The sequence below is a fragment of the Oratosquilla oratoria genome, chromosome 27 (genome assembly GCF_046742065.1).
Source record: "Oratosquilla oratoria isolate Oo_2021 chromosome 27, ASM4674206v1, whole genome shotgun sequence".
NCBI classification, from domain to species: Eukaryota; Metazoa; Arthropoda; class Malacostraca; order Stomatopoda; family Squillidae; genus Oratosquilla; species Oratosquilla oratoria.
In genome coordinates, this window is record NC_134803.1 from 2,827,967 (window position 1) to 2,844,964 (window position 16,998).

The 16,998-nt window shown below is 39.0% G+C and overlaps 1 protein-coding gene across 4 annotated transcripts in view; it reads left to right on the forward strand.

Annotated features, from left to right (window-relative positions):
• Nucleotides 1–16,998, forward strand: part of LOC143039860 (uncharacterized) — a 143,062-nt gene that overhangs the window by 99,203 nt on the left and 26,861 nt on the right. For all 4 annotated transcript variants that reach the window (XR_012967669.1, XM_076210122.1, XM_076210125.1 and 1 more), the window contains one exon: nt 7,510–7,660. Coding sequence is in view for 3 of the 4 variants with exons in the window: in XM_076210122.1 (XP_076066237.1) it covers nt 7,510–7,660 (151 nt within the window). In the remaining variant the exon portion in view is untranslated. The remainder of the gene's footprint in view (nt 1–7,509; nt 7,661–16,998) is intronic.

Here is a 16,998-nt window from a genome sequence, read left to right on the forward strand (position 1 = left end):
AAAGAAAAAGGCATAAAATAATTCCCACCCATTCCATCCCTGAATACACTCCACACCCCTACACCCTCCCTCTTATCTTAGCACCTCCTGAATGAAGGGTCATCCCTGCACCTTGTCCACTGCCCTGGGTCAGAAGCAGTGTTGCTAGACACAGCACATCCACAGCAAGGCCGCTTCATTAAATCGGCGACCCCCCCTCTCCGTCCCCCCCCTCTCCGTCCCCCCATTGCATAAAATGAGAGGACGGGGAGAAATCCCTTCGTGCTGCGTCAAATTTTGCTCACACATACTACCTCACCCCCCATCCACCCACCCATTCCACTTCATTCATCACATCATCATCCATATGCAACCATTTTCCATTGACACCTGTCTTCTGTCCTCTCCCGTCCTTCCTCAACAGACATTCCCCTCTTCCCCAAAGCCTCCTTCACCCTAGTAAATTGGGAAAACCTCTTAAATGAAGAAACAAAGATGGAAGATAAATGGAATATATTTAAAAAAATATATAAAGAAGGAATAGATGAATATGTACCAAAGCAGAAACTGGAAAGGGTGTACAGTACATTAATTGCTGGTATAACAAAAAATGTAGTGAGGCAAAATATAGAAGAGACAAAGCTTGGAAAAAATGGAAAAAGAAAAAAAAAATGAGTAAGTGGCAAATATATATCAAACTGAGAAATGAATGCGTGAAAATATGCAGAAAAGGAAAACAAAACTATGAAAAAGACATAATAGATAAATGTAAGGATCAACCTAGATTATTCTAAAGGTATGTGAATGGTAAATTAAAAAATAAACAAGAAATAGTAAGACTGCATCAAAGAAATGAGGAATATAAAGAAGATGTAGAAATGGAGGTTATGAACAAACATTTTATTTACAAGAGAAAATACACAAAATTGGGAAGAAGAAAAGGTAGAAAGATCCCTGCCCCCATGAAAGAAATGAATGTAACACAAAAAGAAATAAGGGACCAAATACGAAACCTTGATTTCAGAAAATCACACAGTCTGGATGGAATTGCAAATTGGATACTAAAAGAATGTATAGATGAGCTAGAGGACAAGATATATAAAATAATAGATTGCTCACTCAAGGAAGGAAAGGTACCACAAGATTGGAAAAATGCAAATATCATGCCAATATATAAATAGATGGATTAAACATTTGGAAGAAAATAAGATACTGAATCCAAAACAATTTGGCTTTAGACAAGGAAGATCTTGTGCCACCAAATTTATTTGTTTTTATTTAAGGCTAATAGACATAATACAAGAATGGGACGGATTGGCGGATTGTGCTTTTCTAGATGTACAAAAGGCATTTGATAAGGTACCACACAAAAAACTAATAAGAAAACTTGAAACAACAGGAGGTGTACAAAAAAAATTAATGAAATGGATGGAGATTTCTTGAATGGGAGAAAAATGAGGGTGGTAGTTAGAGACAAAAACTTGACCTGGGAAGAAATGATAAGTGGAGTCCCACAAAGTTCTGTACTAGCTCCAATCAGGGCAATATAAAGTTGGTACAAAAGAAGTAAAAATAGCTTGGAAAAAGGCCTAAGAGTAATTGTCAGCAAAGACATGTCACCAGACAAGCATATAAACAAAATAGTCGGAGAAACCTATAATTTACTAAGAACAATAAAGGCTTCATGAATTCAGGCGGGATGGTACATACATACATACATATACCAAGGCTTTTTCCCCCTTTCAAGGGAGGTAGCCAAAAAGGGAAAGGCATGAAAACACTCCCACCCATTTCATCCCTAAATACACTCCACACCCCTCCCACCCTCCCTCTCATCTGAGCACCTCCTGGATGACGGGTCATCCCTGCACCTTGCCCACCGCCCTGGGTCAGAAGCAGTGTCGCAAGACACAGCACATCCACAGCAAGGCCGCTTCATTTAATCGGCGACCCCCCCTCCCCGTCCCCCCTTGCATATAAGGAGAGGACGGGGAGAAATCCCTTCGGGCTGCGTCAAAATTTACTCACACATACTACCCCACCCCCCCCCCCCCGCCCATTCCTCCTCATGCAATCACAACATCATCCATATACAACCATTCTCCATTCACCTCTGTCTTCCGTCCTCTCCCTTCCTTCCTCAACAGACATTCCCCTCTTCCCCAAAGCCCCCTTCACCCCATCCATCCACCTCATCCTAGGACGTCCCCTCATGTTCACTCCCTCCACATCTGCCTTCCATACCTCTTTTACTAGTCTTTCTTCACTCATTCTTTCCATGTGTCCAAACCATCCTAATATTCTTTCATCAACCCGATCTCCCAGCTCCTTTTTCACCCCTGTTCTCCTCCTCACCTCCTCATTTCTCACTCTATCCAGCCTAGTAACCCCCACCATACTTCTCAGACACCTCATCTCAAACACATTCACACTCCTTCTCTCTTCTTCTCTTATGTTCCACGTTTCTGCCCCATACAGTGCTGTTGGCACAATCACTCCTTCATACAGTCTCCTCTTCGCATCCATTCCTAAATGTCTATTCCTCATTACACTCTTTAATCCACCAAGGCATTTACTCACTTCTCTCAATCTACATTCTACCTCCACCTTCACTCCACCTTTTCCTGCTTCATCTTGCACCCAAGTATCTAAAACTATCCACTTCCTCCAGTCGCTCTCCCTTAATGTTCACTTCCAGTCTACCGCCACTTTCACCCCTTGTACATCTCATCACCTTACTTTTACCCACATTTATCTTCAGCTTTCTTCTATCACATACTCTCCCAAACTCTGCCACCAGCTTCCTCAATCCCTCCTCCGACCCTGCCACAAGCGCAGTGTCGTCCGCAAACAACAGCTGGCTCACCTCCCACTTTTCTCCATTTTCTTTAACCATCTCCAATCCCTGACCCACTACCCTAGCATTCATCTCTCGCGCCACACCATCCATGTATAAGTTGAACAGCCAGGGCGACATAACGCATCCTTGACGAAGTCCCACCTTTACTTCAAACCACTCACTCTCTCCATTTCTAATCCTGACACAAGCTCTACTACTCTCATAAAAACTCTTGACAGCTCCCAAAAGCTTTCCTCCTATCCCATAAATCTGCATAACCTCCCACAGTGCCTTTCTGTCAGGCGGGATGGTGCAAAGGACAAAGGCATTCTATACTCATCTGACAGAGGTGATGGCAGAAAAGAAACAACACCCAAAAAGGAGTATTGTGGTGTGGATGAGATATAGATTATCATTCTCACTCTTAAGATCAGCTCTCCTATGTCTGAGAAGTACCAGGTCCCCACCTCCTAAATCAACAGACACAAAACCTTGATTTTGAGCAGACTAGTAGAAAGTGGGATAAATGATATTTTGTATTAGGCTTCATTAAAGTAAAATGATATGAAATATAAAAAGGTATTTGACCACAGTCATTGGTGAGAAAGGGGTCAATGCACCGTGTCTTTGGGAGACAGATCATGACTGCTTTCACTACACAATATCATGAATATGGAGGTTGTTAAAAAAAAAAAAAGAAAAAAAAAAGTAGTAGTAGTAGGTAGTGGTAAAGTTTAAAAAGTAGTATTAGTAGTATTTGTAGTAACAACAGTAGTATTAGCATTGTGGTGTGGATGAGGTGTAAAATTGCATTCTCACTCGTAATGTCAGCTCTCCTACATTTGAGAGATGCCAGGTATCTGCTGCTTAAACCAGCACACACAGGTAACCTCAACTTTGAACAAACTATAGTAGATAGTCAAATCAATGAAGACTTGTTTAAAACATAATCTAATGAACATACAGAATGATTGTAGACCATAGCCAATTAAATGTGTAGAAGATAGAACTTGCCTGTTTTCACCACATTTCCACAAGGATGGAAGCCGTTTATTAAAAATACACAAGAAAGTAGTAGCAGTAGTAATAGTAGTAGTAGTAGTACAGGACAAATTTAACAAGTGGGTGGTGGAGGTTAGGCAACTAGTCAGATTTGCAAAAACTAAACCACAAGCAGTGTATGCTACATTCATATGTGGTGTCCAACACAAGTGGAATTACATCATACGGAAGGTACTGAGCATCACTGAAATATTAAGTCCTCATGAAAATACCATAAGAAATTAGCTAATTTTAGCGAGCACCAACTGACATATCTTAAAAGATCAAGAAAGAAAATTACTTGAACTTCCACCAAGAATGGGAGGCTGGGCATCTCAAACCTGCTTAACCTTGCTGACATCTATCTATCTATATACCAAGGCCCTTTTCCCCCTTACAAGGGAGGTAGCCAGTTCAAAAGCCATATACCCATTCCACTCCCACCCATCACCCTTTCCTCCCTCTCATCTTAGCTCCTCATGGATGACAGGTTATTCCTGTATCCTGCCCATTGCCTTGGGTCAAAAGCAGTGCAACAAGACACAACACATCCATAGCAAGGCTGCTTTACTTAATTGGTGACCCCCCCTCTCTGTTCCCTCATGTCGAAAAAGAGATGACAGGAAGAAATTCCTTTGGGCTGCATCAAAATATCATTTACACATAACCACTCCCTACCCCCCATCCCCCACCCCCTCACCTTCCTTGCATCACAGTATCATTTATACACAGCCATTCTCCACTCATCCTTATCTCTTGCCTTCTCTCTTCCCTACTCAATAGACATTCCCCTCTTGGTCAATGCCCCTTGCCAACATAGAACATCAAAACTCTCTGACATTCGCATCCTCTCTAACAAACAGCATCATGTCACAAGATCAACAGAGTGAAACCAACATAAATGAAACCAAAGAAATTAGAAAAGGGCAAGGAAGCGAGGCAGAGTAGCATTGCACCTTATTGGATAAGCTATTGAATCTTATGAAGAGAAATATAGGCATGGCACAGGAAGAAGGGGTGTCCAACAGGCTGATAGCAATACCAATCAGGGCAAAGGGATTCAATCTGAACAAAAAGTTATTCACAGATGCCACTACCTTGAGGTATAGATGGTCATTGGATGGGCTACCTAACAGATGTCCCTGTGGTGCACAGATTGCTCCAAACCATACAGTGATATGCAAGTAGGGTGGATTCATCTGTATAAGACATGACGAGGTAAGGGATCTCATGGCCTAATACTGCTCAGCCTAGGAGGGGAGAATTTCAGGTACTTCACCTCCAACACACCAGACAAAGCGTGAAGAGGTTTCTAGACACAGGGACAATTAGCCTTCCTTGACAGATGAATATTTGATCCAATGGCCCCCCGGTTACAATGACCTAACTGTTGAGGCATCCCACTCCTGAAATGAAAGCGAAAAGATCAGGGTGTACTAGGAGCATGTACAGAATGTGGACCAGGTCTCATTTACCAGTACTCTGATAACCTTCACGATTTTAGATGGGTTAGGTCCAAGGGCAAAGGCATTCTACGTTCATAAGGTGGAGGTGATGGCAGAAAAGAGACAATAATCAAAGAGCAGTATTATGGTGCAGATGAAATGTAGACTATCAGTCTCAATCTTAAGATTAGCTCTCCTATATCTGAGAGGTACCAGGTCCACACCCCCTAAATCAGCACACATACAGAACCTCAATTTTAAGCAGACTTAATTAGAAAATGGGATAAATGAACTTCCATATTAGGTTTAATCAAATCATAATAAGATAGAATATAAAAGGGTTGTCGACCATATATATTGGCGAAAGTGGGGCCAATGAAGTCTGTCTGGAAAACAGATCCTGACTGTTTTCACCATACAGTTGCCCAAAAATGGAGGTCATTAAAAAAAGTAGTAGTTGTAGTAGTAGTAGTAGTAGTAGTAGTAGTAGTAGTAGTAGTAGTAGTAGTAGTAGTAGTAGTAGTAGTTGTCATATATGGTGTTAAACACAAGTGGAATTACATCTTAAGGATGGTACTGATCATCACTGAATTATTAAGTCATCATAAAGAAACCCTGAAAAGAGAGCTAATTCTGGCCATCACCAACAGACAGGTATGCTAGGATGTGACCTTAGAACCAACACTAATCCCCCTAGGAGGGGAAAACCTCAGGTACTGCACCTTCAATACATCAGATGAAGTGTGAGTGGACGTCAACACAAGTGGTTTTTGGACACAGGGACAACTGACCTTCCTTTACATATGAATACTTGATCCTATGGCCTCCTGTTACAATAACCTAACTGTTGAGGCATCCCACTCCTGAAATGTGAATGATAAAATCAGGATGTATGAGAAATGTATACAGAATGTGGACTAGGGCTCATTCACTTTGATAACCTTCATGACTTCAGGTATGATGAGTCAAAGGTGCATTCTGCACTCATATGACAGAGGTGATGGTAGAAAAGAAACAACAACCAAAGAGGAGTATTGTGGCATGGATGAAATATAGACTATCATTCTCACTCGTAAGATCAGCTCTCCTATGCATGAGAGGTACCATGTCCCCACCCCTTGAATCAGCGCACACACAGAACCTCAATTTTGATCAGACTGTAGTAGAAAATACTGTAGGATAAATGATATTTTGTATTAGGCTTCATTTTATAAAAAGGTGGTTGACCACAGTCATTGGCAAAAGTGGGGCCAATGAACTGTGTCTATGGGAGACATATCCTAACAAAGTGGAGGTCATTAAAAAAATAGTGGTAGTAATAGTGAAAAGAGGAGAATCTGTATGTAAAGAAAAGTAAGTCAGTTTTTTCCATCTGTGTGGTTGCCTTCTGGCCAGTAATGGGTTATACCTGTTTCATCTGAACTCTCTATTGAATAGTGACACTTTGTGTTTTTTTTTTATTTTGACATATAGTTTTATTCATCTGTGGGGAGACCCTCCATTCCAACTGCCAATGTCTGGGCAATAAGAATTTTTTGTCATCTCACAGTTTTCTTCATCTGTTAAAGAATCCTTTAGATAGAATAGATTGGTGAAGGCCAGAGAAAATACAAAAAGGACCACCTCCTCCTTGGGTTTTCTCACATCTGAATAAAATTGCCACTTGCTCTCTTTCTTCATCCTCCCACTGCCCCTGTCTCCTGGCCTGATCCCCTTCCCCTATATCTGCCCCAGTATCTTGTAGCACCTAACACATCTAACCTCTCATCATCTTCCCACCCATCCTCTCCTTTCCCTTCTCCCTCCCCCTTCCATATCTCCCCCTTTCAAATCTCCCATTCCCTTTCCCCATCTCCCTTCCCTTCATCCATCCCTTTCCCTTCCCTCCTCCCATCCCCTTTCGTCCCCTTCTCCCCTTTTTCTTCTCCGTCTTCCATCCTCTCTTTTTCTCCTCTCCCCCTCCCCCTACCCCTCTCCCTTCTCTTCTGCATTCCTCTTTGTAATCCTCTCCTTCCCCTCCTCTTTCTTTGCTCTCCTTTTCTCTCTTTTTCTTCCTCATCCTTCTTCACCCCTCCTTCCTCTCCCTTTTCTTGTTATTCTACATTTTTGCTCCTTCAATGATAGTTTTCAAAATTTTTATTTTGTTCTTTGTCAACTGGTCTTATTCTATGTTTTTTTCTCAAATGCTCTTCTTTTGTTTCACAGCATATGCAGCCCATACTTAGCAACACTCAAGGACCAGGTTCTGAGGCTCTACTCCTTCTATGTGGCCCTTGAGGAGCTTCAGGTCATTCTCACCATAGTCAAAGACTTCACAGTCAAGTCGCCCATTTGTTGGAGTGTCTGGAATGGATACGTGAGTACAACCTCATATGATCTTTTTGTAGGACAACCTCAAGTGACCTTTTTCGAGGAGGAGGAGAAGGAAGAGGGGGAGTAGGAATGGGAAGATGGGGATATGAAGGAGAGTGGGATGTCGGGTTAGGAGTAGGGTGGGGAACAGGAAAAGGAAGAGAAAAAAGGGAAAGTAAGTTGTTATTGATCATTAGAGAAACCAGCCCAGGAACTGTCTGTGCAGGAGGCTGCATACATCGAAGAAGGAGTGCCTTTGCAAGAATGGCCATGAGCTCTGCAGCTGCTGCAGCATGGGTATAAAATCTGGTCATGGGAAACAGTAATGGAGTTATTAAGGCTTTCAGTTCCTGACCATGGCTTGACCTCAGGTCTCCCTCGTCTCAAGCCTATTACATTAACTACTGCACCAACAAGCCATATATTTTACCAAGTTGTATTTACCCAGTTGTATTATACAGGAAGGGGAGCTATGCTCATAGTCTTTGTATCTGGCAACTTCTAGTTTGTTCTTAAATTCTTGTATGGTGTTTGCACACACTATTGTTTCATCCAATTTGTTCCAGACATCCACCACTCTGTGGAAAACTTTTTTTTTTCAGATCTCTTCTTTAACTATCCTTTTTAAAAAAAATTATGTCCCCTTGTCTTTCTTTTATCCCATTTTAATAAGTCTTCTCTGTCAAGGACTTCTGTGCCTTTCATGATTCTGTAAATGGCCAATAGATCAATTCTTTCTCATGTTTGTTCCTGGGTAGGTAGTTCCAATTTAGACAATCTTTGTTCATATGTCAATTTTGAAAGTGTTGGTGCCATCTTTGTCATTGCTCTTTCTTTACTTCTTTTGTTCCAATTTTATATTGTCTTGATATTCTTTTTTTTTTACTTTTTCCAAACTCCATTATGCTACATTTCTTAATGTTGAAGTCTACTTCCCATTTCTGACTCCATTTCCAAGTCTTGTCTAGGTCTCTCTGTAGTGATTCACAATCCGTTTCAGTATTCACTTTCCTCAGCAATATAGTATCATCTACAAAGAAGCTCATGTAACATTCCACATCTTCATCCATGTCATTCACATAAATAGTGGACATTACTGGAGCCAATACTGATCCCTGTTAGCTCCACTAATCACCTCCTCCCAAGCTGAACTCTTTTCTCTGAGCACTACTCTCATTTTTCTGCCATGCAAGAAATCCTCCATCCAGTTTAGTAATTTACCTTATATCCCTCCTATGTTTTCCATTTTTTTTTTTAAATAATTTTTTGTGTGGTACTTTGTCGAAGGCTTTTTGTAAGTCTAGGAAAGCACAATCAGCCCATCCATCCCTTTCTTGTTATCTATTAGTCTTGAGTAAAAACCAATTAAGTTTAAGATCTTACCTGTCTGAATCCAAATTGTCTCGGGTTTATTATATTGTTTTCTTCCAGGTGTTTTATCCATCTATTCTTGATAATTTTTTCACAAATTTTGGCTACAGTGCTTGTAAGGGAGACTGGTCTGTAATTTGTTGGTTCTTCTTTGTTTCCTCCTTTATATATTGGTACAATATTGACATTTTTCCAGTCCTTTGGTATTTTTCCTTCTTTGAGTGAGCAACTTATTATGTTATATATTTTGTCCATTAATTCTTCTTTACATTCTTTTAGTATCCAATTTAGAATTCAGTCTGGGCCACGTGATTTCTGACATCAAAGTTTGTTCATTTCTCCATTATTTCTTTTTGTGTTATTTTTATTTCCCTCATGGGGGGAGGGATCACACTTCACTTCCTTCATCCCAATGCTGTACATTTTCTCTAGTGAAAACTAAATTGAAGTGATTGTTTATGACTTCAGCAATTTCTAAGTCTTCTGTATATTCAATATTTCTGTGGTGTAGTTTCCCCATTTCCTGTTTATCTTTAAGTTTACCATTCACATATTTATAGAATAGTTTCAGTTGATCTTTACATTTTTCTATGATGTCTTTTTTGTAGTTTCTTTTTTTTTCTTTCTGCACACCTTTACATATTCATTTCCATGGTTAATATATATTTTCCACTTTCCAGGTTTTTTCTATTTTTTCCATCTTTTCCAAGCTTTATCTCTTCTATCTTTTGCTTCACTGCATCTTCTGTTGAATGATCATTTAATGTACATGTTTTCCTGTTTCTGTCTTGGTATGTATTTATTCACTCCATTATAAATTTCCGTCAAAATCATTCATTTCTCTTCCATTTGTGTCTTTTCATTATAGAATCTTTACCAGTTTATATTTTGAAAAAATTTCTTAAGTTTCCCAAAGTCCATTTTGTTGTACATCAGTCTTCCTTTTCTGTATTTCTCATTTCTCTCCATATGTATTTTCTCCTTTAATTCAACCTCTGTTAGTATGTGGTCACTTTTTCCAAGTAGTGTCTTGCATTCAATTTTATGCACAATTTCAGGCTCTGTTGTAAATATTAAATCCAGTCTTGATGGTTCTTCATTACTCCTATATCTGGTACAGGTATTTTCTTTTACCCATTGTATGTTATATAGTCATGTCAAGTAATACATTTTCCCATAGATCCTCTCTGCCTATCACTGTCATCTCTTCCAAACAGATTTCCTTGTAGTTAAAAGTACCAGTATACCTCCATCCTTCAGCATCTTATTTAATGAATGCCTTGTATCTTTTATTATTTTTTAATGCTCACCCTCTTTCCAAGAGCCCATTTTTGGGGGTACATAAATCACCACAACATTTTTACTTTTCATGTCACTGTCTTCAGCTTTTATCATGATCACTTCCACACTGTTTTTACCCTCTGTAACCTTTGTCACATTTAAGTTTTTCTTGGCCAAAAACATGATTCCTCCACCCTGTTTCTCACTTCTGTTTTTAATCCAATATTTATGTAATCCATATGCAACACTATTTGGTGGTAGAATATTGTCCCATTCTATATATTTCTATTTTCATTTGTACTTCTTGGTCATCATCTTGTACATACATACATATACCAAGGCTTTTTCCCCCTTACAAGGGAGGTAGCCAAAAAGGAAAAGGCATAAAATCATTCCCACCCATTCCATCCCTGAATACACTCCACACCCCTCCACCCTCCCTCTTATCTTAGCACCTACTGGATGACAGGTCATCCCTGCACCTTGTCCACTGCCCTGGGTCAGCAGCAGTGTTGCAAGACACAGCACATCCACAGCAAAGCTGCTTCATTAAATCGGCGACCCCCCCTCTCCGTCCTCCCCTTGCATAAAAGGAGAAGACGGGGGAGAAATCCCTTCGTGCTGCATCAAATTTTGCTCACACTACCTCACCCCCCATCCCCCGGGCCATTCCACCTCATGCATCACAGCATCCTCCATATACAGCCATTCTCCATTCACCCCTGTTTTCTGTCCTCTCCCGTCCTTCCTCAACAGACATTCCCCTCTTCCCCAAAGCCCGTTTCACCCCATCCATCCACCTCATCCTAGCACGTCCCCTCATGTTCACTCCCTCCACATCTGCCTTCCATACCTCTTTTACTACTGTAGTCTTTCTTCACTCATTCTTTCCATGTGTCCAAACCATCCTAATACTCTTTCATCAGCCCTATCTCCCAACTCCCTTTCCACCCCTGTTCTCCTCCTCACCTCCACATTTCTCACTCTATCTAGCCTAGTAACCCCAATCATACTTCTCAGACACCTCATCTCAAACACATTACAAAGGATTACAAAGGCGGAGCATGCCGACAGGAGACCTTTTGGTCCATATCTAGGTCGGATGCGAAAAAAAAATCATAATAATAATAAAACAATAAATAAAGACTATAATAATGTAAATAACAAATAAAATACATAAATAAATGCATAGGTATAGTTAAATAATAAACAAACAGGAAAATAGTAAATAATAATAAATTGACATATAACTAATAATAAATGAAAATCAGACAGACAAATGATAACAAAACAAAAACAAATAATATAAAATAAATTATAATCATTACAGCATCTTGCTTAGGTGTTTATCTAAATGATTCTTAAAGCTTCGAACTGAACTACATTGCACTACCTGTGCAGGAAGTTTATTCCGTTCATTAACTACACAGTTGGCAAAGTTGTTTCTACCTACTTCTAAATTGAATCTATTTCCGGACAGTTTGAGACCATTGTTTCTTGTCTGATTCTCATTCAGTGTGAAAATTTTGTCACTTTTGATGTTGTCAATTCCCTTTAAGATCTTAAAGACCTGTACCAAATCACCTCTGAGTCTATGCTTTTTAAGGGAAAACAGATTCATATGTTTTAGTCGATTTTTGTATGATTTATTTTTGGTATTCGGAATCAGTTTTGTGGCTCGCCGTTGTACTTTTTCCAGTGTGTCAATGTCATTAATGAGATTCGGTGACCATATAGAAATCAGCATATTCCAAATGTGGACAAACTAAAGATTTATATAGCTTGTTAATGAGTGATGGACTTTTGAAATCAAAAGATCGCGCAATGAGTCCTAGAATCTTATTTGCTTTCTCAGAGGCTGAAATACACTGCTTGGATGATTTGAGATCGTTACTGATAATTACGCCGAGATCTTTTTCACTATCCACTTTTGTTAATGAATTTCCAAATAACTTGTAATTGTATTTACTGTTATTTTTACCTATGTGCATTACCTTGCATTTGCTTGTGTTAAATTTCATTAGCCACTTTTCAGACCATTGCTGTAATTGATCTAAATCTTCTTGAATATCTAATTGGTTTGAGTGATCATTTGCCACTCCGCACAGTTTTGTATCATCAGCAAATTTGGAAACAGTAGGTTTTAGTGTATGGTCTATATCATTTATATATACTATGAATAGAAGTGGCCCAAGAATGGAACCCTGAGGAACTCCACTTGTAACATTTTTCCATCTAGAAGTTTTTCCATTTAAAACAACTCTCTGTTTTTGACCATTCAACCAATTACTAGTCCAACCTAATAGGCTACCACTTATTCCGTGTAAAGCTAATTTAGTAAGTAGTCTTTTGTGTGGGACGGTATCAAAAGCTTTTGCAAAGTCTAGATATATTAAATCTATATTGTTTCTTTTGTCATAGTTCTGCCCCATACAGTGCTGTTGGCACAATCACTCCTTCATACAGTCTCCTCTTAGCATCCATTCCCAAATGTCTATTCCTCATTACACTCTTTAATCCACCAAGGCATTTACTCGCTTCTCTCAATCTACATTCTACCTCCACCTTCACTCCACCTTTTTCCTGCCACATTTGCACCCAAGTATCTAAAACTATCCACTTCCTCCAGTCGCTTTCCCTTAATGCTCACTTCCAGTCTACTGCCACTTTCACCCCTTGTACATCTTATCACCTTACTTTTACCCCCAGTCATCGTTAGCTTTCTTTTATCACATACCAACTGCCACCAACTTCCTCAATCCCTCCTCCGATCCTGCCACAAGCACAGTGTTGTCCGCAAACAATAACTGTCTCACCTCCCACTTTTCTCCATTTTCTTTAACCATCTCCAATCCCTGACCCACTACCCTTGCATTTACCTCTTGTACTTTTAGAATTGTTTTTGCTGTTTCTTTTTCTGGTTTTTCTCTCAAGTACCTAACCAGACCATGTTTTTCCTTTAATCCACATAGGCCTACTACAATACACTTTTTTCTATCCACTTCATCTCTGACCCAATTTGTTTTTCTTTGATTACTTAAATAATTGTGTTCTTTGCATTTTCCTGCATTTGTTGTACTATTTCTTTAAAAGTATTTCTTCATTTTCTCTGTTTTCATTCTATTTCTTGATCCTCTACAAATTTTCCTTATCTAAGTTGTCTTCAATTCTTTCAGACATTTCCTGTATTTTGTGATTTACCTCTTTTTAGAATTCTTACTATTGGTGGTATTGTTTTTCATCTTTTCATTTTCACATTTAACTTCAATTAACTCTTTTTTTATTCACTTAGCTCGTTTTTTATTTTGAAATTCTTCTTCTTTAGTTTACAAACCTCTCTATTTACTTCGAAAATTTCCTTAAATTCACTATCTCTTTCCTGAATTCCATGAATTCTATTTATCACAAGTTTCAATTAAAACTCATTTCCCTTTCCATGTCTATAGTTCAACTCAAATTTCTTTTTTCGTACTTACCAAAACCAAAAAAAGGGTCATTATTGTACAAACTAAGGAGCCCTCTTGGAGTTTCAAAGCCTTTATTTACATTTGGTTCAGTATACTGCCTCCATAGGGCTCTGTGTTTGCGTCGACATTCAACTCAAACTCATCACTGTTTTCTCTTGATCCGCTTTGGTTCCCTTGCATTTTCTCTTGATAGACACATTTAACACTGCACAGAGATCACTTTGGACAACCACAAGTGCTCCCCCTCCCACTCAATACAACCCAGGCCTCTTGCTTTCTTTGCACCATTGAGAATATCAGGATACCTAGATTGTATTAAGTGGTAGTGAGTATTGAAATAAAATGAAAGAAAATTATGACAGGCCAAAAATGCCCCATGACAGCAGTTTGTCGCATTACAACATAAACATGTACCTAGATCCATCTACTGGTGCAAGAGCAAAGGAAAATATAAATATAGGCTTCAGGTCGCCATAAGGTATGAAAAGATTTCTATTAGATAGTGGAGATGAGGGACATTTTTCTGGATTCACTGGGTATGAAAGAGGACTTCCAAGTAAAATTATAGACATAGAGAGGGAGATGAGAATTATGAATGAATAATGGAAGCAAGAGACAAATGATCTATGGAGAACAAATAAAGAATTAAAGAAGTGAGTGACTTAAAAAGTAAACACTGAAATAAAAGAAGAGGTAAATGCACTAAAAAAAGAACTGACCGAGTGAAAATGTGAAAAGAAGAGTTGAAAAATAATGATAACACTAATAGTGAGACCATAAAGAAATAAATGATCAGGTACAAACAATTACCATAAAATGGGAAAAAACATAGGAGAGGATAGATTACAACAACTCAGGAAAGATTGGAAGAAAGACAAAGAAGAAGATAAGGTGGTTTTCAAAGAAAGAGTTCATCAACAAATGCAGAAGGCCAAAAATGCAGTCATTAAGGTAATTAAAGAAAAACTAAACCTATTAACCCCTTCCATACGGGGCCGCACACGTAGGCGTCATGGGGAGCGAGTGTATTCGCGAGGCTGCCATATCGGCGTCTTGATTATATTTATTGTAGTCGCCCCTCCATAATGACATTCTTTCTAATTCTTTTGTAATCGCATTTTCTATGGTTATCAAAATTCACGGGTGAAGAGAGAACGATCGATATAAGCGGTGACTATATTTTATGATGCGAGTATTATTACGACACGTCGTACGGCTGGCATTGGTTGCTGCCACCGAGATCTAAGTCCATGACGCCTACGTGTGCGGCACCGTATGGAAGGGGTTAAGAGATAAAAAAAATAAAAATAAAAAAATGTATAGTAGTATACAGTCTAAAGGGAAAACATAACCTAAATTGGTCCCTGCAGATAAAGAAGAGAAAGAATTGGCAAGAAAAGTTTGAAAAGTAGTACAAGATGAAGAGCAAGGAATAGAAAAGGCAATAGAGAAAGTGTTCAGAATGGGTAAATGTAAGCATGCAGAAGGAAAAAAAATCGACCTCTGAAGATCAATTAAGGACACAAATGGCAGCAGAAGAAATTTGAGCAAAAACAGGAAAATTAGTCAGAAGTGAACACTACAAAAGTATATGGATAAAAAAACATGAATGACGAAGAAAGAGATAAGACAAGAAGTGAAGCTAAGGAAAAAACAAGAAAAGAACAGAGACCAAGAAAACGCAGTTCTATTGGAGAGTGTTAGACATGAGACTAAAAGAAATGGTATATTCAGGAAAAAAATGAAAGGTTCAGAGAATGAGATGGAGTAGAAAATTAAAACTATCTTATACCAGTATAGACGGATTAATCTCAGGATTAAACAAACTAAATGACTACCTGTCAGAAGCAAAACCAGTCATAATGGGAAGTGTGGAGACATGGATTATATAATCACTGGCTTAGAAATAGAGAAAAGAAACAAGGTGGAGGAGTCATGTTCATGGTTTAAGAAAAAAAAAAAAAAAATGTGATGAATGTTACATGTAAAGAGAACAGGGTGGAGATGATCACATTGAGAGTTGAAGATAGTGATATGAAAAGCAGAAAGTTTGCAGTGATTTATGAGCCCCCCAAAAATGGGGTCCTGGAGAGAGATTACTCCAAAATGTTAGATGATACAAGACTTTCATTAAATGAGTTGCTGAAGGAAGGATGCAGTACTTATGGGAGATTTTAATTACAAAGAAATCTGTTGGGAAGAGATGACAATGAAAGGTGGAGAGGATCAATGGGGAAATGTATTACTCAACATGACTATAGAGTGTACAATGACACAATGGATAAAAGAAAACACTAAATTTAGAAATAATAGAAAACTATCAAGACTAGATTTATTATTTATATCAAAACCTGAAATAGTGTGGTGTGAGCGTGAGTGCGTATGGCGCGGATGGGGACAGACGGTTGGCACCCCCTCCCCCTCTCTGGGAGGGGGGGGAGAAGGGGTCAAAGGGCATGAGCGCTGGTATCCCCCTTCCCACCCGAATGCGGGGGGGGGGGTGGCCTCACGTTGGCTTGGGTGGCACAGTGCCGAACAAGGACCGCGCGTGGGTGGTGGTGAATGCGAGTGTGAGTGGAGTGTACAGTACCCGGAAAGGGGGATATGATAAGCTAGCATTAATGGTTAGGAGGTAGGGAATTAGGCTAGAGAAGTGGAGAGTTAAGTGCCGCAAAGGAATGTAAGGGCCCACCCAGGAGCGACCGAAACCGAAGACGTCATCGACGCACAAGTAAGTACTTTTGAATCACAAATAGTACACAAAATTGAATACAAGACACCAAATGCAAAGCGTGACCACATACTACTTGAGTTACATCTTAAGGAGGAAATATATATATAGAGAAATAAGAAACACAGAAAAGGAAGATTGATGTATAGTAAAACAGACTTTGAGAAACTTAAGATTTTTTTCTTGAAAGTGAGCTGGGGAAATTTTTACAATGAAGAAACACAAATGGAAAAAAAATAGATGATTCTAATGAAAATCTACAAAGGAGTAGATAAATATGTCCTAAAGTAAAAACAGGATATGGTGTATATTAAATGCTGGTTTAATAGAAGGTGCAGCAAAGTGAAAGAAGAGATAAAGATGGGAAAAGATGGAGAAAATGCAAATTACCTAGAAAGTGTCAAATATATATTAATCAAAGTAACGAATATGTAAAAATATGCAGGGAAGAAAAAAGAAAATATGAAAAAGACATAATAGAAAAGTGTAAGG